Source organism: Lichenostomus cassidix, chromosome 1, assembly GCF_008360975.1.
Source record: "Lichenostomus cassidix isolate B80296 chromosome 1, HeHo_3.0, whole genome shotgun sequence".
In the NCBI taxonomy this organism is placed as follows: Eukaryota; Metazoa; Chordata; class Aves; order Passeriformes; family Meliphagidae; genus Lichenostomus; species Lichenostomus cassidix.
This window is the reverse complement of record NC_139479.1, coordinates 47,425,495-47,452,775: the sequence shown is the minus strand read 5'-3', so window position 1 is coordinate 47,452,775 and position 27,281 is coordinate 47,425,495. Positions and strand designations below refer to the sequence as shown.

Below are 27,281 nucleotides of genomic sequence, written 5' to 3'. Positions count from 1 at the left end.
AGTTAAACAAAACCAGGTTTAAGAACCACCTCAAACACAAAATTACCAATCCATACAAATGAGGAAAGGCATACAGAACAGCATCACAGGGGCAACATCTTTCTTTTCTGGGAAATCAGTGCCTCTCTGCAGAGCCTACACACTAATACACAAAACTTGTGAAACAAAGAGAAGGCACTGGATGTCTGTGTGCAGCTACAGGGCTACAGTCTGCCTGGGACAACAGAAACATCACAGAAAAATGGACATGAGTGAAGTGGTACAGTGGACAGTCTCTTAAGGAAGGACAAGCTAGGCTGGCAAGGAATAGGAGTTGCTCTTCATTAGAGAGTGCAGTATGGATGCACAGAGCTCTGCCTGGGCACAGGTGATGAGACAGCTGAAAGTTTCCGAGTCAGGATTGAGATGGCAAATCTATGCAGGTGATATTGCAGTGGATGTGAATTACACACTATCTAGTCCTGTTAAAGTAGATGAGGCCTTCTTCAGACAATTGGAAAAAGCCTCCTGTTTGAATACCTTAGGTCTGATAATCTGCTAGAAAGGCAGGATGGTTTCCAAGAATTGCATCCTCCAAGTTCCAGAGCATGCAGGAAAAAAAGCTGGCAGGATGTTTGCCTGGATGAAAAAGATGATTCAAACAAAATTTTAATCCAAAACCGAGGTGCACAAGAAGTTGTGCATGAAAGGAACATAGTGAAATTCTCTGAACATGGAGGTACTGGTTTGGAAAGCTGAAGCCCACCGAGAGTTGAAACTGGCAAGGGGGATGAGAAACAAGAAGGGCTTCAACACATCTATCAGCAGTAAGAGGAACACTATGCTGTGAAAAATGTGGTCTGAGAGCTGAACAATTAACAGGACCTGGCAACAAACAACATGAGAACAGTGGAGGTACTGAATACCTCCTATTTCTCTTTACTGGAAAGACTTGCCTTCATCAATCCCATAACCTGAGGCTGGAAAAGCCTGGAGCAAGAATCACAGAATCATCAAGGTTAGAAGAGAACTTTAAGATCATCAAGTCCAACTGTCAACCCAGAACTACCACTGTAACCCCTAAATCACTAAACCTATCACCCAGCACCTGATCCAGATGCCTCTTAAACACCACAGGGATGGTGACTCCAACACCTCTCTCAGCAACCTATTCCCTTACCTAACAATCTATGCCCATTTTCAGGATAAATACATGCTGCTTCAAATTTTTCCTGACGAGCTGTATAAGATGCTATAGTTGAGTACACAGAAGTAGTTTCAGTATTACTTTTTGGTATTTCTTTCCAAGGCTGTGATCAAAGCTGTTCAGGAACAAATATTTCTATAAAAAGCAAACAACTGCATTTTAAAAAGGTAATATAATAGCATCTTTAGGCACTTGGGAAACTGGTAACCGCCATGTATCAACAAGAATCGCAGCAGAGCAGAAGACTCTTCTCACAGGTAAAACCCAAATATGGGCACCTCGATCAAAGGAAGACTGAGCAGTATAATCTTCAGTCTTAAAAGGTTAATACATAGAGAAATTTCAGTGACATAAAAACTCCCAGGAAATTACGTACCAGTACAGTTTGTTTTGTGTATTAAACCTGACAAGAAGGTATTTGTGCTGCCTAACTATTATCTTTTTGTATAAGAAATACTATTTTCCTACCTTCTATTAAAATTTAAGACAGCAATAGACTATACACAAAGTATTGGACAAAGTAAAAGAAAGAACCATATGACTTTTGATTTGGTTTTTTTGATCTTCCAGATGATGCAGTATATGTGTAACAGCAGATACAGCTTTTAGACAACAGCATGGTTTTAAAATTAACTATGTTCCTTTGAAAAGAAGGCAAAACCAATCTCACTTCAAACAGGACTTCAAAATAAAACCAGTTACGTTTCTGTACATTTTTATTCTTCTGAAACAAACACATGAATTAATCTATTAAAAAGCTGATCAAAACATGAGTACCTGAGTTTTAGTTTTCATGCTTTTTAGAGGAGTCCCTCCTCCTGGTGATACACCTTTTAATTCATCCTTTAACTTGGTAATGCTATTAGTCAAAATTTCCAGTGTTTTCATGATTTCTGCTTTGTCTTCTGACTTCATGGCTTTATTCTTCTCCAGCTTTGAAATCAGCATCTGTCCAATTCAGAAAAAAAAAGTATTTTTACTCAGCAACTATTATTACAGATCTGTTTTCCAGTGGTCATTATAACTAATGGAGAAACAAAATATTGAATTACTTTTGCTGCGACCTACAAATCAGCACACTGGACTTTTAACAGCTTCTATTAAATTAAAATCTTTGTCTGAATCTCTGATTTGTTTCCTAAGGAACATGTGATATTTCCATTTCATCTGGACAGATTTGCTTAACACACTTAAATTATTTCAAAATTTTATTCAACTTATATGACATTTTGGCTTTTTTCCTCTTCTTAAGCCTAAGTGCAGTCATTATAATTTTCTACACCATTCTCTCCTGCTCTTGTCAAACAGAACTTAGGCTTTCCCTTCTACCAAACATATGCATGTTGTTTACAATTAGGCAATATCTATTAAAATTTTCTACATAAATTGCATAAGCCTGTAGGTTTTCTTTTAAGTGAACTAACAGGACAAGTTAGATTAAAACTATAAACTTAAAATAATGTGATAATGTCATTCTAAGAGAATGATTCTTTTATGGGATGTTTTGGATTTTTGTTCATGCTTACAAATCCTGAAATATTTTACAGTGAACTGAGATTTTATAACTGAATAGGTAATTGTCTTTAATGCTGTTTTACCTTCTGTGTTTCAATGTGCTTCTCCAAAATTTCTTGCTTCTTTTTCCTCACATCTTGTTGAAGTCGTAATGCTTCCTAGAAGCATAAAATTATTACAGAAAGTTTCTAGACTTTGAAACATAATGCCAGAATAATACACTATACCTGGCAACTACATAGTAGTAATTCACAATAACAGGGAAATGCAAGGTACTAATATTTCCATCTATGTTTAGGAAAACAATGCACCACCAAATTAAAGACCTAATTATCTTTTTCAGTTAGATCTGTGATGGGAAGACTTTATTACTGCACACATACAAAGTGACACCTTACACAACTCCACTGAAAGCTGGAAGGTGACATATTACACTCCCTCAAGAGGTACAGCATGCAAGAGTTTAAATGTGCAAGCACAATTATCTTGAAAGCAACTGTAAATCAAGTCCATCAATTAAAACACAGTCTCCACAACTGTTACAAGTAAAAAGAAAACACATTTTATTTTCTAAACTTCAAGTGTCACCCAACAAAAAGCACCTCTTTTGTGTCTGAGCACTCTAACTGGGAAGCAACAAACATAGCCACGCCATCTGCCAACAACAGAACCTTGACAGGCAATGGGCAAATCAAAATGAACTGAAACTGATCAATAAGTGTCAATACTGCACTCAGAATGAGAAGCAGGAGATGCCACCCCTGCTGTGCTCAGCGCCTACTAATGGTGCTTGTGAGAAAGCAGCTGCTTCGTGCTCTCAAATACAGAATGTAGAAGTCTTAGCAGAAAACCATTAAAAGCTTTGATATCAACATATTTAATGGCTAGTAGAGGAGAGGCAGAAGATGATCAACTGGAATCAGATTGCAAGTGGAATATCTTATACAAAGACTGTAAATGCACAACAGCCATAGAAAAAGAAATAGTAGTCAAGTTTCTGTATGTCTACCCAAATACTGCCAAATTCTGTTGCAATGAAATGTTAGTTTTTCAATACAGTGTGCAATCATTTTCCTGAAGGGAAAGGGAAGGTAAGGTAAGGGGATGAATGTGAAAAAAAGCTAGGGAGACAGGAGGAAAAGAAGGGAGTGAGTCCCACAAAATCATGTTTTTCCACAAGTACTAGTATATTGTAACAGGAATCTCTGAAGGCAGGAAGGAGCACAAGATCACATGAAAAAAGAGCCAATCACTTAGGCACATCTTCAGCATCTTCTCTCAAAAAAAGCCCTACAGCTGTTATGACAAGTTAACAATTTATTACAAGTTTTTTGCCATTTTACAGGCATTTGGCGTCATAAATTGAAAGGTAAAGGCTCAATTCTAAAAATCACATGTTAGGGGAGAAATATAAAATGAAATTCCAAAATTAGAACTGCTTTCCTTAAACTTTGGACCAATGGCAAAACCCACATGTAGCTACAAACTGCTAGTTCAAATTACATTAGACATAAATTACAGAAATTTACCAATATCTGACCAAAATCTTTGTTTAACAATTATACTGACTCCAACACTTATGTTTGGACCTAACATAGTATTGTATTCATCATTTGTGGTTAAAAAACAGTAAGACAAATAATGTCCTTTATTTAGTTTTTCTAAATGGTAAGAATAGACCTGGAAAAGGAGTTTTGCTAGGCTCTCTTGAAAATTCGAAGCAAGCTAAAGTATAACTAAGTGATCTACTAAGGCCAAATACATTTTTGCTGCATTTCCTTTCTAGCATAAATATAACAGAGAGAGCCTAGTACTATGTAAAAATAAAAATGGGTGCAGAAGAACTATAGCTTGGAAACAACAAAATGAAGAGTCATAAAATTCTTAGTTCTCTCAAAGAAACCATTTTGGTCACAAGTACAAAATACACTGAGAATAGAGGCCAGTTCCAGAAAGGTTTAAGAGAGAAGAACAGTGACTATACTATACTCCCTTTCACTCACAATAGACAATTCATACCTCAACGTGTAGATTCTGATTCCAGGAAAAAGTGTTTCACATTTTGAATTTCTACAGTTTTAAACCTGCTTACACTGCCTGAACATACACTGAAAAATAACAAAACAATGCTGAATTTTCTTGCAATATGTGGGGAAAAAAAACATTATAGTGAATTTAATCTTGCAACAAGTTTCATCTATGTTCTTGAGATGAATATACATAGTGCTCTATCTCTAGGTCATAAATTCCCAACCTAGGTCCATTTTATAAAGAAGCATATTTAATTTACCTGTTTTTTCTTCTGTGCTTCATTAGAGTCTAGCACGGAAGTGGAAACAACAGGCAAAGATTTCTGTGCTGCCTTCAAAGCAGCAGGGTTGTACACAGTTTTTGTCAAGCCAGTAGAAGTAGATAAAACCTATAGGAGGAAATCATTTTATTTTTTTGCCAGTGAATTTCAATGTTTTAAAAAACCCGCATGAGTGCTTAAAAATATATAAGCATCTTTTCTTTTGTCTCCTTTGATGATACGGAATGTAAAAAATTGGTGTAGCAATTATATTTGGAGTTGTTGAAGTTAAACAATTTCTGAAGAGGCAGCACCACATCAGATACGTAAGCTATAAATATCAGTTTATAAATCCTCTCCACTGAGATTTCATATGTACTTCCAAGTTTCAAATACATAAATATTTACGTATTTGAGCATAACTAAGGAAACAGATGATTGAGATTTTTGCAAGAATAACTGTTGTTGTCCTTTTGGGTTTATAAGTCTAAAATACAGTATTTCATGGCTGCATGGCATTTCCAAGCAAAAGTTTGACATAATTTTAGAGACTAAGATCCAAAGTAGAGACAACAGATTCCTCTCATATGTAGTTGGTGCGAAGTAGAGCTTGCACAATGAGCTAGAAGTAACTCGAGTACAAGGAAGTCTTCAACATCATACAGCAAAGGAAGAGATTCCTGAGTCTCCTTGTTCTCTTTCCTACATTTGTAATGTGGTATGAAATTTCTCCATGACTTACTGAGAACACAGATGACTGCTTTACAATCTCTTTAGAACATACTATGCACATCTCCACAATACCTGAAGATTTGAACTACTCTGTTTTCTTAGCATGTTCCTTAAAGAATATTTTGGGCATGATAGTATTGAAAAATACACAGCTAACTGCTAGAGATAATATAGGCATGATCTTGTCCACCTTGTTAGCAAACAGCAGAAATTATGCAATTGGTATGATTTCTAGGAGTTTAAAAAATACTTTCTATATATGTGGAAAATTAAAAGATGCATGCAAATTCTATTGATCACCATGCACTCCACAGAATAGACACAATGCCCACCAACAGGAGAAAAAAATAGAGACAGACAAGAAACAGAAAGACAGAAAAGACTAAGAGATTAAAAGAATTTACAACAGGAATGACTCATATAAACCCTTTTCACTTCAGTGTGATATACTACTTCTTCCCATAATAATGTGTTTTCAAGAGTACGCAGGGCATAGAAAAAAACAGCAAAAAAAAAAAATCAACACATTATGAGGTACAATAAAAGGTGGTACAAATTGCTCTAAGCAGGCCATTACAAAGATGAAGGATTTTTGTAAATTTATTTTAAAACATTGAAGTATGCATATCCAAATCTTACAGTTTCTATTACAAAGTAGCTTTAGGACAGGCTACAAGACAAACAAACAGAGGATCAAGAAAAGACAAAAATATTGACACATTCCTTTTGCCCTGAACAGTCTTCAGGGCAGAGTGAACCACACCTCCTCATCTCTTTTATGTAAGAGATGTAAGGACAGACGCCTCAGTAGATGTACCAGCACCAACACAGACAAGTCATAAGCAACACTAAGGTCTTAATATAATTCAAGAGAAGGAATAGTGTGAGTAGCATGAATCTCTTCCCAATTCCACAAATTTTAAGTCCCTATACAGATCTTACATGGCCTCACAGTGACTGTTTTATCACCTTTTCCTCCTGCTCTGGGAAGAACAGCTACCTCCTTTCTCATTGTGAAGTTCTTGTCAAACCCTGCACTCCATCAGGCACAAAAAACCATCTAGGACATGGCACCTCTGTTTTTTGATGGATGTCAATCATCTAATTTCTAATGGTTACAGAATATAATGACTGCAAAATAAGCAAGGTATTTCCTTGTAAAGAGACAGTGGTAGGTAAAAAAAAGTCAAATCAAGTTTCAGAATCTTACTAAAAATGTTAAAGGAAAATGCTGTTTCACAACAAATCCAGTGAACAGCCCAGAAGCTCATCAACATCACATCTGTACTGTTAGACAATGCAACAGAAAAACATTCGAGCATGAATTTACTCTTCGTAGAAAAGTGTTTCAGGGTAACTCAACTCTTACAGAATGAGGAAAAAAAGTATTTCCACTCAAACTGCAAGCTGAAGCAGACTTCCTATTTCTAAAGTAAGCATATATTACACATGTAAAATGTAGTTCAGGAATACATAGCAAGGTATTTATCTGCAACTAATTTAAAGTGCCAAGAATGGAACTAATCAAACTAACAAAAAAGTACATGCAGGAAGCCAAGATCAATGCATTTAAGCAGACTGCTTGGCACAAAATGAATCAAAGACACATTCTCTAAAATTACAATTAATATTATCAGATTCTAGTATTGTATCAGTACCTTTGTATGCTAAGTATCTCTGAAGTGAATTTTACCTGTTAGAATCCACTTAATCCATCAACTGCCACACTGATCATACTGAAAAGGGGTGGGAGGGGTTGTGTGTGGGGGGAATACAGTGCATGCTTCATTTATTTCAGGTCAACCCAACTCCCAACAGCAAAGATATCTATCTAGACAGAGGAATCCTTGAATAGACAGGATAAAACTTGCTTTCTACTACAAGTCTTCTCAAATGAATGTTATAAACATTGGGGAAGCCTGTCCTCTGAAGTGCTAAACAGACCTGGAAACATGCATTACAAAATTTCCTACTGTAGCAAACACATCAACAACTTTGTATTCTGAAAATTGGAACCACTAGAGCCAAAATACATGGCTCATAACCACAATACAGATGCACCTTTCCCACCTTACCTCTCTTTGTCTTTTCTATACTGATTATTTTTCACCTTTATCTTTTCACAAGTACTGCAAATTGTAAAACCAAATAAAAAGGTAAATGTTTACAGCATCACCTTTTACAGGGCATAGAAGTCCAGAAACATTTTCATAGAACTGCTTTCTATAGTTTCATATGTAATGTCAAAATTTATTTATTTTTAAAATTTATTTCTGTGTACTCCTAAACAACTCAGGATTGTGGAACATATCTGTTATTTTTATGACTGAACAAAACGAACCTGCTATATTAAAATCCACAAAATAGCAGCTTTTTTCCTAGTATGTCTTATTCTTCTTATAATAATTTAGTCATCTGTTGAGTTTTGATATACTTTCTAAAACTAACCTCAAAAAATAATTTTATTCAGTTACAAAACAATATTTACACAAGTGGTTTCATAAAAGAAATAATTCTACTGAAATTATATATGAGAGAAGAGAATATGAGACATTTTCTTACCTTTTCAGTTGTTGGAGTAACTGGCTTTGACACAAAACCAAGTCTGTCCTTCACAGATAATTTAGTCACATTCTAAGAAAAAAAAACAAAATTGTAATTCAAATGCACACTACAGTATTAGCCATTTAGAAACAATATTTAACTAATAAAACAACAGACTTTTAGGCAACAATACAATAAAAACATTCAAACAGTTGATAAAATTTGTTTTAGATATTTGGTTTTGTGGTTAATATACATATATAATATACATGTATATACATGGGTAAGACAAATATGAAGCCAAATCTGGGATCAAAGATTATAATACATATTTTTTGCAAGAAGTCCAAGACATGCTAGCTGGCAGAGGATTATCTGCACAGGCCCTTTTAAATACACTGCAGCTCTTTTGTTTCATACTCTGCTATTTGCTGATTACATCTGCATCAAATGCAGAAAGTTGTTTGAAATTAAACTGCGAATGTGTTCTGATTTCTGTTGGTCTTCCTTTCCAGAAGTAAAACCAAAGCAGTGGCATAATGCTAATAATGAAATGTTGCAAATATAATAAAATATTAAAGACTATTTCTAATGGGTGTAACACACCAGATTCTGTCATTATTCATATTGGTACTGTGGTTACACTCTTCCTCATATTAGGAGATTCTGAAAACACTTCTAGATACAGACCCTTGTTCTCTAAGGGTTTTAGGTGTTTAACAGATAAAATATATATACATTTTTAAAAAATTAGCATTTAGGTTTTTGGATAGAAACTCACTTTATTTTGAAATCTGACACCACCAATATAACACAATACTGAAACAGTTTCAGAACCTTTCAGCTTTCCTTTTTAAACTATGTAAAAAGCTATGATATTTAAAAATGATGTACCATGCCCAGGTAAAAAAGCCAAATATCACTGCACTGAGGAAAACCTTAATATGAAAACACCACTAACAAAATAAACAGATGCACTTTGAAGTAGCAAATGTGTACTCGCACCATATAAGTAAGAGTAACTGGTACCTTCATACACTATGGAACCTATTTCAGAAAGAAGAGGCAACTGAATTTCTCACTACAATACAAACCTGAGCAACTTCTGTGTTGGCACCCTGTGCTTCTGCAGGTTCAATGTTACTCGCAGGTACTGGGCCAAGGCGCTCCTTCACCGACTGCTTCACTACAGGCAAACTGGGCTGCTGTACCAAGGGCTGGATCACCTGCAACATCACCCCAGCCCCCCAAACAGCACAGTGTAAAATCAACACCGAAAGGCTGCTACACGTCTCTCATTCAGTTAGTACACAATGAAATTACTGCAATGGCATTTACGTTTATTTTTCTTCCCTTCTACCATTCAATGGCTTTTTCACCTGATGGGAGAAATAACCACTTCATGAGATTTATTATGTTATACTGAATATTTGTGTAGTGCAAATGGCAATAACATCCATTTTGCACTTGCAGCTTAAAGAAGTGACCAAACAACTCTGACTGATTTCTATTAATTACATATACTCAGCCTAACTTAAATTCTACCTATCAGAACCAAATACAACATAATAAAGAGGTCTTCTGGCTCCTCTCTCAACTCTTTCACCATCAACCATTTACTTATGGAAAGGCATAATACAAACTTGTATCACAAAGATTCTGTTTAACTTGGACAAAATAGAAAAAAAAAAGGATATAGAAACATGCAGTCATGGGAATGAAGAAAAAAAAATGGAGCAGATAATCTCTGAACCTACCATGGATATAGCCTGACACCTAACACCTTTCCTTTCTATTCTTTGACAAAATCGTTCAACACTTAAGACTGAAAAATATGGTTCCAAGCAAGCTTATTGTCATATTTATAGCCCTCAGAAGGTCACCTAATCCATTTCTCCACTGCAGGGCAAAGTCAGTTGTGCCATTACTGACAGTATCTATCTATCTCGTTCTTACAGATTTCCAATGAAACAATTCCTGTCACCTCTCTAGGCAAAAGTTTTTCAGCATGCTTTGGCATTAGAAAATGTTTTTTCGTATTTAACCTACATCTCTTTGTGCTGCCTTTTAAGCCCAGAACTTCCTATTTTAATGGAGAGCATATTATTTCTGCTTCCTGGCAGAACTCTTTTATTTGATGACTTATTACAGTTGACTCCCACCACCTTTACCTAAGCACTTCCACTTCTTTCAGAAATTATACAGAAAAAATTTTCCAAAGTAATCCTGCTGATGAAATAGCAATAGTTAAGCAATTGTGCCTGACCAGACAGTACTGAAGGGACAACTTAAAAGTCAACTGACTTTACACTGAAGAAAATTCAAAAGCCTGTCTCTTTGGTGCCTGACAGACAGAATCTGGTTGGAAGCCATTACAAATACAGGTGAAATTAATTAACTCATAAATAATTAACATAACAGAAATCTTGACAAAAATACAAATATTTAGAGTATATGAAGAAGTATGTTTCCATACTACTCATAGATATGATACCAAATAGTAATTTCAATGAAAAGAGAAGTAAATATTCATGCTCCTGAAAGACTTATGAACAAAAAATACCTGTTTACTGACTCAACGATTTTTAACTGTTATATTTTCGGGTAAAAGAACACAGAAGCACTGCACTTAAAATTTTAATTTTCTGTTGGAAGTTTTTCTTGTTACTGTGTGCCTTCTGTCTCTGGTAACAGACTTCAAACTGCAGTCTGCTGACATGTGCTGAATGACAGTTCTTGGTGGGGCAGGAACACTTAATACTGTCCCTGATACTAAGGGGAATTCATTCTCAAACCAGTATGGTTAACTTGCTAAAGGTATTATGGTAGAAAGCTGGTAACACCACTAAAAATTCTGAGACTACTTAAAGTAACAAATACATAGATGATATGTTTGTTTGGAAATACAGAATCAATACTCCAATAATACTCTAAATAGCATAATCAGCAAATAAGCTGATAGTACAGTCCAAGCTATCTTACGAGTAAGAGGGAATGTCTGTCGGAAGGCAAATGACGTACTCCACTGCCCTCTTCTGGCGCAGATGAAAATAAGCTCAGAAAATACCACTGAGTAGCACAACTTTAGACTAAGCATCAAGGACATTCAAAAAATCTAAAGGATAGTAACAGGGAAGATAGTGAGATAGAGGTCATTAAAACTGATTTTTTGTAGATAAAACTCAGGTGAGTTGTTAAAAAAGAAGGAGAGAAAACAAACTGTTAAAATGTTGTATGGCAGGATGGCCACAGAAAACTGCGTCACTGATTGTGAATGATGATGACGTACACTATCAAGAGAAAGTAGGAACTCTCAACTCAAAGCAACAACTGAAAGAATCCTCTAACAAGTCATTCACACATTATATCAGCATATATAATTAAGTGACCATTTCTTCTACAGAGCCTGTCTTGTTTTTTTAAGGGCAGAATGTGTTGTTCCACTGATGGCAACTCCAATAAAGCAGGATACACAAATATTTTGAAGGACTTGCTACACCAGCCACTAACTGAGAAGACTCTACTCAACAACCCACACAGCCTGGAAGAACTCAAGGTTCCTCTTCTGTTTGAGTACAGCCACTTCAACTGCTGACAAGTCTGATTTGGCTTGACACAGGCTAAAAATCCACCCTTCACAACACTAATTGCTGTCTTAATTTTTTTAATGTTGCCAATGGTGCTACGAACATGACAATTTTCAGTAGGTGTTCCTCTGCAATTCAACCCAAAAATGCAGATGGGAGTATTTCGGTTGTAAAGGACCTGCAACTATCATCTAGTCCAACTGTCTAGTCACTTCAGGGTTGGCCAGAAGTTAAAGCATATTGACAAGGACACTGTCCAAATACCTCTTAAACAGTGACAGGCTTGGAATAATCAGCCACTTCTCTAGAAAACCTTTTTCACTGTCTGATGACTTTCTCAGTAAAGAAATGCTTCATGTCCAGTCTGGACCTCTTGTGATACAGAACCAATCCATTCCCAGACATTCTGTCTCTGGACATAAGAGAGATTAGCAACTCCCTACTTAATAAAGTCCCTGACTCCATCCTACAAAATTAGTCTCTCTAATGCAGCTCTCCTCTTCCAGTGTTGTTTGCAAATCCTTAGATCTATGTATGTATACCTGTATATAAAGATATACATATACCTCCGTATAAACCAAATTATTCTGCTACTTTCTATACTAGTATGCATGCTCAACAGGAAAGGAAAGGAAATAGAAAAGAGGGAAAACCAGCAAATTTTGGAAGAAAATGGATATCATCTTTCAAGAAAAAAACCCACAACTCTACTGCCTTTCTTATACTCACCAGAAGAAATAAAAAAGCCTATACTAATTAAATCAAAATACATGTTATTCAGCAGACAGTTGCATCAACTCTTGCTTGAGATAACAACAGAGTGGAATTCTGTGACAAAAGTCACTGAAAGGCTTTCTTTAAATACCTTTGGTCTCATCTTGCTAATCAACTCCTGAACCTCATATATGAGGTCAAAGAATTTACAACTGAAGAGTGACTTTTGGAAATGAATTACATGAAGCAGCCATTATTTCAAAAGGACTTTGTTTACTTGATATAAACTTTCTCTTAAAAATGTTTTGAAGATTCTATTTTACATAATATGCTAGAATAGACTTAGATCCTCTACCTTCTGCGTAGTAGTCTGGATTTGTGGCGCGCTGCCTTCTCGATGCCAATAAACTTTAATGAAACGATTATTTAATACTGCTTCTGTACTTGATATAGCTTTCTTTGCTTCCTCATGCGTGGCAAACTGAATAAGGGCACCTTCTGGATCACCTTGATATGCAACCTAAGATTTAAAATAGAAGAACAAAACTTATCACACAGATGATTTTTATTTGTGTCTAGATAATCATTAGATCATTAGCTTCTAGGCTTAGAAGCTTACAATTCACACCCAATGCGCATCATTAAATAAACACTTCCCATTCATGAGTTTGTTTGAAAGACCTGGTGTCACAATCAACCTTGAGTTTATGCTAATAAACTTTAAGAATAGTTAAAACACCTCAAGCAGACAAAGTAAAGTAAAACCCCAGTCAACGAGTGTTTCTGTTTTCAAATACGAGTATTGTTTGAAAGACAGAAGGAAGCATCAGCAAAGTAAATTACTAAAAAAAATGCACAGGTCAGATAGTAAATGTCCTACCTAATATCAGAGCTGGACAGCAAAGTTCATTTTGATTTTCCTCCTTTGAGCACTAACACATTATTTTACCTTCAAAAGCCAAGATTATACCCTTTGCAAGAAGCGTATAGCTTTCAATCTCCATATGCATCTGTCTCTCTACACACAACCACATTTTACTTGCCTTAATGAATAATACTCCCTATTAATACACCCATAGTCTTAAGTAAACTAGAGAAAAGCTTAAGAAATATTTAATAGCAATTAAGAGAGATTTAAAATCCCTCCAGTGTTCAGACAGGCACAGAAGGTTTATTCTGTACTCTATCAGTACACACAAAAATATTGCGACACCACCTCTTCATTCCAGCTCTCAGTGCAAACAAGAGAGGGTATAGAAAAATGCAAGGTAGCATCTGAAACTTGTTGGCAATGAAGCATGGTGAAAGGTCACACTGAGTAGCTTAGCACCGACTATGAAATACTGACATTACACATGTAGCTTGCAATATGTAACCAGCCTAAGAGAGGTTCTAGTTCTTTCATCGCTTTTCTGTCTTTCTTTAATTGCTTATTGGGTGACTCCAATAAACCACAAAGTAATTATAAGGAACTACCATGGGGCTAGAGACCAATTATATCACAGGGACTGCTTTCTGGATGAGAAATTCAGGTTTCCTGTACTTGCAATTTATCTCTGAAAATACAGAGTGTTTACAATAGCAGATCCAAACTTGAGAAAATGGGTGAGACAAACTCACTTGCAATCAACTTTCAATGTTTTGAACAATGTTTCTTAAAAGTCTTATCTCTGAGGAACACATTTTTTCAAAATCTGAAAGATGACTAGAACATTTCATTTCTTCAACGGCATTGTCATTAAAAACAACAAGATCTTGTTTAAGAACCAAGTCAGGAAAATAATGAACAGTTTCAGAGAAGCAGGAAAAAACAACTGGCATTGTGCTTTTAGCAACTACTGCTATCTTTACATCAAAGCATACTGCTTTCTCTTTACTGACTCTTACCTGCAAGTTGACTAAGTTTCCAAACTTACTGAAGTGCTCGTTAAGTTTGCTGATATTGTTAAGTTCTGGGGGAACTTTCCTCAATTCAAGTTTTGTATTTTCATTTCCAAACTGCACCTTCTTCTGGAAACCTGGGCTATTTGTTCTGTTAAAATTTTGCCTGCAACAAATAAAAATCAAGCCAGAAATCCATAGCAAACTAGCAAACACAATGTTAAATAGTATATGCTTACACTGAAGCATGTGTGTATGAGACACAAAGATCTGCAGACTTAAAAAATAATGCAATTTTAGAAATGTGAAGAAGAGTACAGGACACACGCCCATACACCTGCCATATTCCCCACTGATATTCTCAGCATACCCAAACATTCGACAATTCACACTTATTTGCTCATGTCAGTAATTCCTGACTTCCAAATTACTTCTCTCCAAAAACTATTTCTTAGCAATTCCATGAAATTTCCCCACTACTGTTTCAAATAACTATTACTTCAAGGCTCTCCCCAGTCCCAGCAATCTCTCAAAATCCCTTCCAACCTTGCAAACTCTTTTTTTTCTCAGTAATATACCTGGCAACTCAAATCAAAATAGCAGTGATAAAATTCACATTTCACAAGTAACATTAGTCATCTCTAACAACCATCACACTGCAGCTTTTCTACTTCTTAGATCATGCCAGCTTTCAAGGAACAGATCTTAGTATCATCCAAAGCAACTTCATCTATATACTGCCTTTGATAGAAGACAGTCAAATACAGATCACACTGTAGTGTGATTTTAGTACCATCAGTGCACTCACAGATTAATTGCTTGCAATTTACAGAGACACAGATATGTTTCAGATTGCAGTAAAGCAGTTCATGAAATTCCAAGTATTAAGCCAACACTGTCTTAGCAATCACTCACTTGTCAAACCAAGTCTTCTTTGTAGGAACTCCACCATCCCCTGCACCAATTGTTCTTTTCCTGGATTCAGCATCTACCACTATTCTCATACTACTTTTATTAGGAGGTTTTTCTGTAAATAGATGAGAAGATTTTAATTTTTTAAAATTTATTTTCTGTGTATTTGAGTGTAAAAAAATATTCTGTTCACATTGAATTTGCACTGAAAAGCACACTTGTTTATTTTGAAATTACTATGATTCTTATTCTGACTGAATCAAACCTTGGTCACAGACTTTTCTTCTTAACTATCAACAGATGCTGTGACAGATCAAAAACAGCTAATAGTACTCATTTTGTCACAGTAACATCACACATACAGAAAACAAAAGAGGTGTGACAAAAGGCATCTGCCTCGAGATGACTGCACTCTGATTCACAATGATTCACAATGTCCCATGCAATACTCTGAGGCTCACACCACTCCAGCTAACACCTCCATTCTACTATTAGATGGCACACACAAAAATGGTCATGATAGGAAATGCACAGTACTCCAGGGCACTAAGACCTAGGAGCAAGATTTATGGATGGAGTGGGAAAGGAGTCACTTTTGCTGAAGAACAGGAATCACACTGGGGGACTCCTCACTGAAAATACACCAACAGAAACATAGTAAGATTAAATAGAAATACATACAAATGCAAATAAAAACCACATTAAAAATGGTTTTATCCCTCTTCCATTCTCATTTTGTGTGGTGCTGCTTCTTCTCAGGGCCACAGGAACTGTGAGGTTAAGATTACTCGTGCATAAAACTGTCTGCTACCAGATAAAAATGACTCCCTCCTCTCTGCAGCAAAAATCATCCAAAGATTCCACTACAGAAAAATTAGCATTTTTCTGTACAAAAGATATACAAAGTGACCAGTTATTAGAGCTAAGTGTAAACTGTGCAATACTCTAGCAAAAAAAAATTCATTTTACCTGTAAAAAATGCACACACAAACCAATTACAGACATAGCTCCCTATTCAATTAAAGGTCTCTTAATTCCGGAAGATTTTAGAAAAATGCAGTGTTTTCCAGTATTACATTCTCTGAAAAGGTCCTCCACCTGCATTAATGTAAGAAAACCAGCTAAACTAAGTACAGCTTTGAGAGCATACCTCTGGGTGGTAGATCCATATCACCTGATGTGAGTCCTATCAAATTTGGTCTTTGGGCATGTACTCTATGTCTATACATAGGTCTTGAAGTATTTGTTATACTTGGAGCTTCTGGATTATAGCCATCTGTGTCATACGTTTCTGGTAACAAAGAAATTGTCTAATTAAAATAAATTGCAGTCAAAACCCCTAAGGTTTCAAATATAATATTCAATTTAATTACAAGATAGAATTACAATAAAAGAGTTGTATAACTACTATCATAAAAAACCGATGTGCCAAGTTTTCTGCTTAAACACAATGAAAATATTACACTCCAGTCAAAATTCACACTTTATATGCAAATTTTACTTCCATCTTAAACTAAGTCTGTAAAGAAGAGTATTAATTTACTGTCACAGTCTATACAGTACAAACTTATTCCCCCAAACTATGAAGTTATAATCTCTACAAAGTACAGTATAATATGAATCAATGTTATTCTATTTAGCAAACCTTGTGGGCAAAGCCTCAGTACTACACCTGCTGTAAAAAGAGAGGGTGGAGCAGGAGGCGGCTGGTGATGAATACCCGTGGTAACAACGGTAGGAACTGAGCTGGTTGCTGAGTTTGGGGGGGCATCCATGCCAGCAGGCTGTAATGGTGGAAGGGGAGGGGGTGGTCCTGTCAAAAACAAAGCAAAACACTTCATTCATTTATTATCCACTACACTTTCATTACACTTGACTCATAAGGAAACTGATCTGAAATGCTTTTAAGGCTATTTAAGAAAAAAGCGGCTGAGAGGGCAAGTCTGCAGACTTGATGCTGTACCATAAATTTAAATGAAACCACCCCCAACAGCAAATGACTCAGAACTTGGATTAAAGAGAAAGGCACTTGAATCATTTAACATTTCTCCAAACACTTTCCTTCTACAAGTAAAATTTAATTGCTAGCCCAGTATTCATTTTTACCAACAGAGGAATTTTAAAGTTTTATAAAACCTCATCAAAGAAACAAATTCTATTTTTTATTATAACAAAAATATTCTATGATGACAATAACTCGACTGAAGCTATTTTTCCTAATACCCAACAAGAAACCTTCAACTCTGATGGAACTCTTCTGAAAATTGAAGGGGTTTGTTGTTTGTTTGATTTGACTTTTCTTGCAACAGGTAACGTGACACTTTCAAAGCTAAGCAGTCAAGCCCGATCTTCAGTTTAAACACTGACAAGAGCAGGTTTTGGAAAAAGTTATAAAGTGATATATCTGGACTTGTCAAGAAAATCTGGAAATAGCATATAAGGTAGAACTGACCAACCCAGAGAAAGTTACACTCTATAGTGACTGAAATAAATACATTAATATCTTTCTTAAATATACTATCAACGGGAAATTAAAACAGTTTAAGAAACTTCTAAACAATATCAAATAACAATTATTCCTAAATAATTTTACCAAGTGGGACACCTAAGTTAATAAAAAAAAAGAGAAAGGAATAATCACATGAAATTAATGTAACAGGTTTTAAACCACATGAGGAAACTGAGCACTAAACTGCTACTTTATAAATGACAGCCAGGCACACAAATCTTCTAATTTTTAGTGCTTCAGCTGAAGTACTTTCCAGTGAAACAGTAAAAAAAGTGGAGAATTTTTCTTAGTTACCTTACACACTTAGTTTCAAAATTAATCTCAAATTATACTTTCAGATATAAATTTGATGTGGTTATGAATTATCTTTACTTCTATTAATACAAATGAAACAGAAAGTATCTTTTGTTTCCAGGATGTTCCCTTCTTCTTTAACAGCAGTCAATTTTGGACTACTTCTCCTATAATACTCAAGAAATTGAATTTTTCCATGCCATACTTTTGCTTGAATACAATAAAAATACTATTCCATATTAAAGAGCCACATTCAGCATGCAACATTTCCCAACAACGAATTCTGCAACAACTATCATCAAAAAGAATAATTCTGAGGTAAGCTATGCCATAGGGCATAGTTGATCTTTCTAAAATACAGCTGTGATTCTTCCAAACAACTTTTTGCACTGCATAAAACCCAAGTAAGATCCAGGCTTTTCTACCAAAAAATGGAGTTTAAGCTTTTTAATTACCTGTTACAGGTGGAAGGCTAGGTGGTAAGGGGCCTGGTGGTGGTACTGGAGGTCTAAGGTTAACAGGAGGAGGACTCAGAATTGGTGGAGGGGGAGGAAGTCCAGGAGGAGGTGGTCCTTCGACAACAGGGGGTTGTGCTGGGAAAGGCAAAATGCCAGGAAGATTCACATCTTCTACCACTACTGGATCGCTTCCATGATCAAAAGGGCACATGTCTCCTCTCATACAGAAACCCTTCTCTGAAACATCAAAAAGAATTGCTGTTAGTATTCAACAGCTGTAGCTCAGTTCAGAGTAGACATGAGACATTCAATGTGTAATGCGGCAGTTTGAAAATTAAGAGCTCCACATACCAGCAGAAGCTTAGATTAGAAAATGAAATTGACCGTTTAACTTTATTCTGAACAGTCAGCACACAGGGAGATTGCAGAAACTTTCTAGCATGAAAGTGTCCCATTTTTCTTGAAGCACTAATTCTGCACTGAATTGTAACAAATGGTGAAACCAAATAAAGAACTCTAGATGTCATCACATTAACAAAATCAGATTGTTTCTAAGCAAAAAGTGCAGACACTAAGATTGAGAAACCCCTATAAAAAGTCAGAAGTTAGTATTATGAAATTCCAACATGAGCAAATTCACTCTTTTTTTTCCTCTTTTGCAATTATATCAGGAAGCATTATAAACTTTTGCTATAGTTTAATGTCATTACATAAGAGAAAAAGATTGTTATTTATGTATAACGTATGCATTTGTAAATATTAATTATATATAAATAAAAATTAATATACATTCACTTCTTTTCTTTTACACACAAGTAAAACATTCAAGTGGATGAGAGGAGGGCCATAAAAATTATCAGAAGCCTGAAGCACCTCTCTTATGAGGAAGGGTCAAGAGAGTTGGGGCTGTTCAGACTGGAGAAGTGAAGGCTCAGGGCAATGAGTTTAATCACTCATTGCAGCCTTTAAGTACTTAAAGGGGGCCTACAAGAAAGATGGGGTCAAACTTTTTGGTAGGACCTGAAGTGACAGAACAAGACATTACAGTTTTAAACTAAAAGACAGTAGATTCAGATCAGATATAAGAAAAAGAAATGATTATAATGAGGGCGTTTCATGAAACAATGGAAGAGGTTGCCCAGGAAAGTGGTGGATGCCCCATTCCTGGAAACATTAATGGTCATGTCGAACCGGGCTCTGAGCAACCAGATCTCATTGAAGATGTCTATGCTCACTGCAGGTATGCTACACTAGGTGACCTTTAAAGGGCCCTTCTAACCCAAACTCTTCCATGATTACCTGTTTAGCAACAGCGCCCACAAAAACAAACAAAACCAAAATACCAGTCAATGCAATACAGGGAAAAGGTTGAAACACCTTCTGGTAAAATCGGAAGAAAGAGGAGTGCCCACTTCCTCCAAATATTATGTGGAGAAGCAGTATGTGTTATTTTCAGGAAGACTTATAGAACACATTAAATTGAAATGTTACAGAAAAACCATCAATTCAGCACAGGGTAAAGCTGAAAATGTGAAAGTGCAGATAGGAAGAGCAGTACGATGGAACCACATGGCCACTGAAGAGAGAAAACTTCAAAACAAAATGACACATTCACAGTTCCACTTGCTCCACAGAATTGCTGTGATATACACTGGCAAAGGTGTTCTTCATAAGTACAACTCTGCCAACACTTGAAAGCTCAGTCTCCCATTTCCTTTACTTAAAAAAAAAAATTCCAATTGGAGTTCTGAATGTAAACTGTCCTAGAACTTAAAAGTTCTCATTGCAGTACACAACAATAACAACAACAAAATCCCTATGAAGCAACTTTTGAGATTTCAACTCTCCTGAGCTCACAGGTTGACAGGCTGAATTTAGTTAAGACACTGCCAGCTGCAGCAGCCTCTTGTGTGAATTTTGGCCCAAGACATTTAAAATGAAAGCTTAAGATGGTGACAAGCAAAAACCTAGCCAGTTTTAAGAAACAGCTACAAAGAAAGAAATAATGGTCTAACATGAGCTTGGGAAGAATCAGCTCTAGACATTGCTAGTTAAAAAATTTCTCTTAGATAGGATGGAATGAAATAGGATGAGAGCAGTAAGATGCTAACCATTGTCAAAACCATCAAATACAGTATTTGGTTGGAACATGACGTAAGACAGAAAACCTGGGTAAAATTCGATTTTTTTAATAACGTTTTAATATACTATTTTGCATTTATAGAAAATAGTTCTAGCAAGTAAAAAAAATACAAACACAAAAAGAGCAAGTAGTCTAAAGTCAGTCAGAAGTGTTACAAAATTTGCATTCAAGAATTGTGCTATACAAAAAACCCACTATATTAGAGAAGGTCAGAAAAAGAAAGGTGAATTACCTCAATCTTTTCAGAAAGGGTACAATCATAGCTGCAGGAAGCAATAAATAACCACAGACTTACCATCATAATCTCTACAGCGTTTCTTTGGCAGTGGAGGTCTTCCATAGGAGTTGTGGTCCAGCTGCTCTTCGTGGAACTCCGACCAGCTTTCAGTAGTGTTATTTCCATGATGAGCAGGAGCAATAACAGTAATAGTACTGCTCAGTGTAGGGACAGGGTAGTGGCCAGATGAAATATTTGTCACAGAAGAAACTGGAGTATAATTGTTCTCTAATGGATCTGTTCTATCCATGTCATATTTTGGCTTTCCCAAATCCCTTTCTGTAACAAAACAAACAAAAAAAAAAAAAAATTGGGTAAGTCCTCATCCACCATTTCACAAGAAGCAGCCACTAACCTGCGTACGTATGTTTAGCTCACATCAACTGAAAACACATACATGATAATTGAAATGTTTTACAGGTTGCCCAAAGTGCCTCTGGAGTCTCCACCCTTGGAGTTATTTATAACCCAGGTGGTCCTAAGCAAGCTGCTCCAGTGTATTTGCTTTGATAAAGGGTGTTGGGCTACATGAGCTTCAGAGGTCTCCTCTGACCTCAACTATTCCATGATTCTACATTACAAAGTTTTAATTAAAAAAAAAATTATCTGTGAAGTACATAGTCAGACCCTGGGGTATTTTAATAACGGCTATATCCACAGCAGAGCAGATATTCTATTTAACTTCAGTCAGAGTACATCTTCCTTAGCGATGCACGTATTCTAAGAACTTCAGGTGGAAAGTTTTTTTGAATAAAGGGAAGCAATGGCAAGAAAAGGGTTACCATCACTTGAAAATACTATAAAAGTTACAAATCTTTAATGCTTCAAGACAGTGTTATTGTTGTATCTTCATTTTGTTGATTTTCATTTTATGTTGCACTGAAATGCATGTATTTATTGCATGTAAAACTTTGCCATAATAGGTGAAATAATAGTACTTGACAAGTGTGGAACACTCCTGGGCAGATAGAGCAAGTAAAACGACCTTTTATTCTGAATACACACAAACTGTACTCTTCATTTCCTAATATGACCACCAAATAAACAGTCAGTATCCCACTTAAGACAGAAGAGTTATGTCATTATATAAGTTAATAGACTTAAATAACTCCATATTAAAGGAACATTATGAAATATCTTAAATATGGCTCATCAGAGTGGGTAAAAGAGGCTTCATGATCTGAGAAAAAGAAACAAAACTTTCACTATAAAATATTTTCGGTAAGGTACTGTCATTTCAGTTTATGTAAATAATCCTTAAATTAAGACTTAATCATGTTGTAATCTTTTAGTTAAACTGCTGCATGTTATTTAAATTGCTTGTTAATAAGTTATTTGGAAAATATCTGCTCTCCTATTTTCAGAAACTCTGCATTCCTACTTTTTAAGGCCGGGTTACCAAGGCCTGTTATACAGAAAGAAAAATAATACACAGGAGAGTTCTAGCAGACTGTTTTCACCCTTACATTGTCTAAAACAGGACAAAGACATAAAATTACTCTCACTGCTTTTCCAATTTACCATTAAAAAAGTATTGAGGGAAGAAGCATTCTCTTCAGCTGAAAAAGCAACTCCGTTTTTAAAGAAGTTTAATTCTACAAGCTACTGTATGGAAGCTTGAAGTCCTACAGATATGTGCACAAATGCAAACATTTACTGTAACAATTTCAGCCCTTCACCTATGAAACTAAGGAGGGGACAAGACCAAAAGAACTGAGCTGTACTGCTCTGCTGGACAAGTCATTTGCTGCCAAACTGCCAATTTCTGCCAGTTCTACCTCCATAGACGAGTATTAATTTTTCTATCTCCCTAAGTTTTGTAAAACTCAATGGAATGGATTTTTCTGCCTCCCTTATAACAGTGCTCAAGAACGGCCAGCACGGTCACCTCAATACAAACGTATTAAAGAAGAACAGAGGGAAAGAGAAGAAAACAAGCAGTGAGAACACAATCACAGAAGGCTCATTTCCACAGAAAACAAAGCTAAATCCGAATAAAGGAGTAAGAACAACAGAGGAAATTCTAGTACATCTCAAACATAATTTTCAAGTTTAGTTTCTAAATTTTGTAGAAAACATTCACCGTATTTTAGAGACCAACTGTTGGTACCTCTGCTTCGCGTTCTGCTCCGGCTTCTGCTCCGGTCTCGATCACGGTCCCGCAACCTCTCTTTGCTCCAACTCCTACTTCGACTCCTGCTGTAGCTCCGACTCCTTCCTCTTCGTCTGTTGTATCGATCCCTATAGGAATCTCTTCTGGGAGGGTTTCGGTCATAATCTCTCTTGCGAGAACGTTCATCTTTTTTCCTTTCATCGCGGCTTCTAAAAATGAAATATGAGAGGTTAATTACAAGAATTATGAAGCCATAATTAGAAATCGTAACTACCATTAAAAACTTTAAGACATGCCAATGGAAAAATTAGAGAAGAGCTACAAATTGTATCTAACTTATGGCTACTCCTTTCTTCTCAGAAGGATTTTAAAATTACTTTCGCTTATTATTTTCGCTTATTTTACCATACCTAAGATTTTAAAACATATATAAATTTCTGTTTCTGCCCAATACTGCCTATTTCCCAAGTGGAAACACCAAGAGTTATTGAAGAGAAGGCTTCTAAATCAAAATTCAAACCCAATACCGAGCAGAATAAGTACTGTAATGTAAACCACAAATCTAACACCAAAACTATTCATAAAACTCAAAGGGTGGTAACTCAACAGACAGGTTACTCTGACACACACTTGCCATTTAACTACATACGCGTAAAAGCAATAGAAGTCTTCTTTTTAGTCTTATTAGATGACAATACAGAAACAAAATATTTAATTTAGTAACACTGGAAAAAAATCCAAACCCATCTTATTATTGATATAATACAAGGGTCTAAGCAAAATTTATTACCTGGTGTCTCTGTAGCGAGAACTTGACTGAGGAGGGCTGTGATTTAATCTTCTTGAGAACTTTTTCTCTCGCTCTTCCTCTTTAACTATCTGAATTCAAAGCATATATTTTAGATCAAAACATGAGTACACTAAAATGCAGACTTTTGCACAACCAAATAAAACCAAAAGCTCTTCAACATTGAGCAGTCCGCAGTAACATTGAAATGAAACATTTTAGTCTCTAACATAATTAAAAAATCTTCATAATGTATTAATTTCTATTTCCAGGAAAATTCAAAAGACTGTTTGAGAGAAAATAAAACAATCTTTATAGTGCTGCACTGAAAATACAGCTGCTTTTACTGCAGGTAGACAAAAACCATATTAAGACCTTGGGCAGATTTGAGAAGGCATGGATATTCAACAACTGACAGCAAAGTCTTTTCTTCATGAGCAGGTTATCTGGTTCAGTTCACACTTTAAACACTTTCATGCAGGCAAACCTAGGCTGCTGTTGAAAAGTATAAACCTACTCTTCTGGCCCAGTGAACAACAAAAACACTTGTGACAAAAGGATGTTATCCGGATCAAGCAGCTGAAGGAATGAGAATTGCCATTTACAGCAGCAGCCTGGATTTAAGGTGAATTAAAGTGCAGCATAACTATACAGCAATCTTGACCAGAAAACTAATGCAGGCTGTAGTGCAGCTCCTACACTACCCAACAACTTCATTTACCTTTGCCTTGTCAAAACCACTTTGGTTTATCTTTGAAGCACCCACTTGCATTAGAAAAAGCACAGAGCAGTGCTCAACATGCCAGGCACAAACCTTAGGACTTATTTTAATGCTGTCATGTAATTATTAATAATATTATTAATAAACATAAATTATTACTGACATAAACTATAATAGACTATTAATAACTATTACTAATACACAAATAAACATTATGAAGTTAAACACATAAGCAAATTACCTGAATGAGGAAAAAGATGCACATCTAAATTAATATCAATACCCACCTCTTCTTTTTTTGTCTCTTTTTCTTGGTGCTGAAAAAATTCTACTTTCAGGCTTCCTGATGATGGCTGTTCTGGTGGAGGTAGGTAGCTTTTTGTATTCACAGCATCAAACAGTTTTTCCACAAATATCTGAGTTTCTAAAAGTAAAGAGCATACAAATATCTATTATCCAGAACCATGGTGAACATTTGCTTTAAGAATAAATAAATAAATAAACCTCAAAAACCCAGACAACCAACCAAAACCAGCCTTCAGCAAAAAATTAAAACAACGAAGAGTATTTCCTTTAAATACTGTTCCTGATTTTATATTTAAAAAGGACATTTACAGAGTCAAAAAACATCAATAATGAACATTTCACAAAAGTTTGCAATTCTTGAATTATTTAATGTCTCTTAAAAACACATCTGGAAGAGTACTTCTGGCATATATATATAAAGAGCTTCAACACTTGCCCAGGGAAGTTGCGGACGCCCCAACCCTAGAAGCATTCAAGACCAGGTCAGACAAGGTCCTGAGAAACCTGGTCTAGTGGGAGGTGTCCCTGCCCAGCACAGGAGCTGAAGTAGAGGATCATTACAATCCCTTTCAACCCAAACCATTCTATGATTCTGTGACTCTACGAATACTAACAAAACATATACCTAATATATGCATACTGAGCTATACACCTGGGCTTTTTAAAATTACTTCATGAAAATTGAATTACAGTCTACAAAGTAACAAAGCTAACAAAGAGATCCATGCCCGATTCCATGGTAAATGATTGCTTGAATAAATTGAACAAGACAGAATTTTCACTCAATCTTAATTGTTATGACAAAGCCCATACCTTTCTGAAGAAATACATCCAGCTGATCAACACACAATGCCTTCAGCTCCTTTTCACTTTTATCCTTCTTTACCAAAGCCAGAACATATTTAGCTAGGGCAGATGGATCCGCATCACATCTGCAAATAATTAGGAAAAAAAAGAAATTTGATCACAGAAATTAATGTCTGAAACTGGCATAACCAATACATATATAGGGCGAGAACATTTCCCACCACAGCAACTGAAAAATACTCAGGTGTACTTTTCAAAACAGTCCAGATACATAACATTTCTAAATATCACTTTCCTTTTCAAGAGAACAATTGCCTAGAATATTTCCTAACAACACTGCACAGAGAACATCAGAGCAATCTACCACGAGCTATTTAGTAAGAAACAGTCTCAACTGCCTAATAGTATTAAAAACAATTACAAAGACAACAAATACTTGTTTAATTCCCCAAAGATGGAATCAGTAATTCCAAATGTTATATTAAGTGACTGTTAACTGGGAAAAGTCAGCATATTCAATTGCAAATTAATATAGTGATACAGCAGAAGTAAGTAATCTATGCTACCAAAAAAAAAAAAATCAGGCCCTTGAGACTCTTAAATATACTTTTGAACAATCTTATTACTACTTACATATGAACACCATAAAAAGCAGATCAACCAAAAAAACTTGGTTTCAAAAGCCTAAATTCATATATTGTAGCAGACACCTCCATAAGAGGTACATTGAAAATGGAGAGAAATTTAGGGGATCATTATCCATTTGATATCTGTATTCAACCTACAGTTAAGTACAGAGCACCTCAATGTAGAAGCTGATGGTCTTACACACATCAACAAAGAAATTAGAATGAAGTAAGCCATACGTCTATATTCAGTAGAACATTATTCAATATAACGGTCATATTTTTTCACTTTTTAATGTTTCACGAATAGGAATCTACAATGAGCCTTGCAGTGGTGTTGTAAAGCCTGCCAAAGTAAGTGAGACTACTGCAGAAAACTATTTCATATTTCAAAAACAGTCACTAATGAAATGGTGAGACACTGGTATTAAACAATTTAAACTCATTATTTAGCATATACCAAAGGAAGACTTCAGGCCCCACAAAATAAGGCATGATTTAATGGATGCACACCAGTCATGTGATACAGACAGCTTATCTGGGTGGTAATCAAAGTTTGTACTAATGTTTTAAAAGAACTACAAGAAGAAAAAAGCTGCATTGATGCATTCTAACTGTACATGTTTTCTAGCAAAAAGAACCTATAAGAAAAATTAATATGTGGTCAGGGAGTTGCCCCGAATATGAACATTATACAAATACTGCTCTAGCTCAGAGGTCCAACAGTCACAATGAAGGAATAAAACAGAAGTTTCAAATCCCTTCCACAATAAGTAAGATTCAAATGCTGAAGCTTAATTATTAATCTGAATGCTGATCATTGAAATGACATTATTTTGGACACTGAGCAAAAGAAACCAAATCCCTCAACAAACATAT

The 27,281-nt window shown here is 35.7% G+C and overlaps 1 protein-coding gene across 5 annotated transcripts in view; it reads right to left on the bottom strand.

Moving 5' to 3' along the window:
- Positions 1 to 27,281, bottom strand: part of RBM26 (RNA binding motif protein 26) — a 52,265-nt gene that overhangs the window by 15,058 nt on the left and 9,926 nt on the right. The window contains exons 2-17 of one of the 5 annotated variants that reach the window (XM_085057911.1): positions 25,783 to 25,901; positions 24,951 to 25,087; positions 23,946 to 24,034; positions 23,126 to 23,364; positions 21,061 to 21,321; positions 18,620 to 18,859; positions 17,007 to 17,174; positions 16,512 to 16,652; positions 15,365 to 15,476; positions 14,456 to 14,615; positions 12,924 to 13,088; positions 9,362 to 9,493; positions 8,286 to 8,357; positions 4,992 to 5,120; positions 2,785 to 2,859; positions 1,964 to 2,134 (exon numbers count right to left, since the gene is read on the bottom strand). In XM_085057911.1, coding sequence (XP_084914037.1) covers positions 1,964 to 2,134; positions 2,785 to 2,859; positions 4,992 to 5,120; positions 8,286 to 8,357; positions 9,362 to 9,493; positions 12,924 to 13,088; positions 14,456 to 14,615; positions 15,365 to 15,476; positions 16,512 to 16,652; positions 17,007 to 17,174; positions 18,620 to 18,859; positions 21,061 to 21,321; positions 23,126 to 23,364; positions 23,946 to 24,034; positions 24,951 to 25,087; positions 25,783 to 25,901 — 2,410 coding nt within the window. The remainder of the gene's footprint in view (positions 1 to 1,963; positions 2,135 to 2,784; positions 2,860 to 4,991; positions 5,121 to 8,285; positions 8,358 to 9,361; positions 9,494 to 12,923; positions 13,089 to 14,455; positions 14,616 to 15,364; positions 15,477 to 16,511; positions 16,653 to 17,006; positions 17,175 to 18,619; positions 18,860 to 21,060; positions 21,322 to 23,125; positions 23,365 to 23,945; positions 24,035 to 24,950; positions 25,088 to 25,782; positions 25,902 to 27,281) is intronic. The other 4 variants (XM_085057928.1, XM_085057919.1, XM_085057935.1 and 1 more) reach the window with 4 other exon arrangements.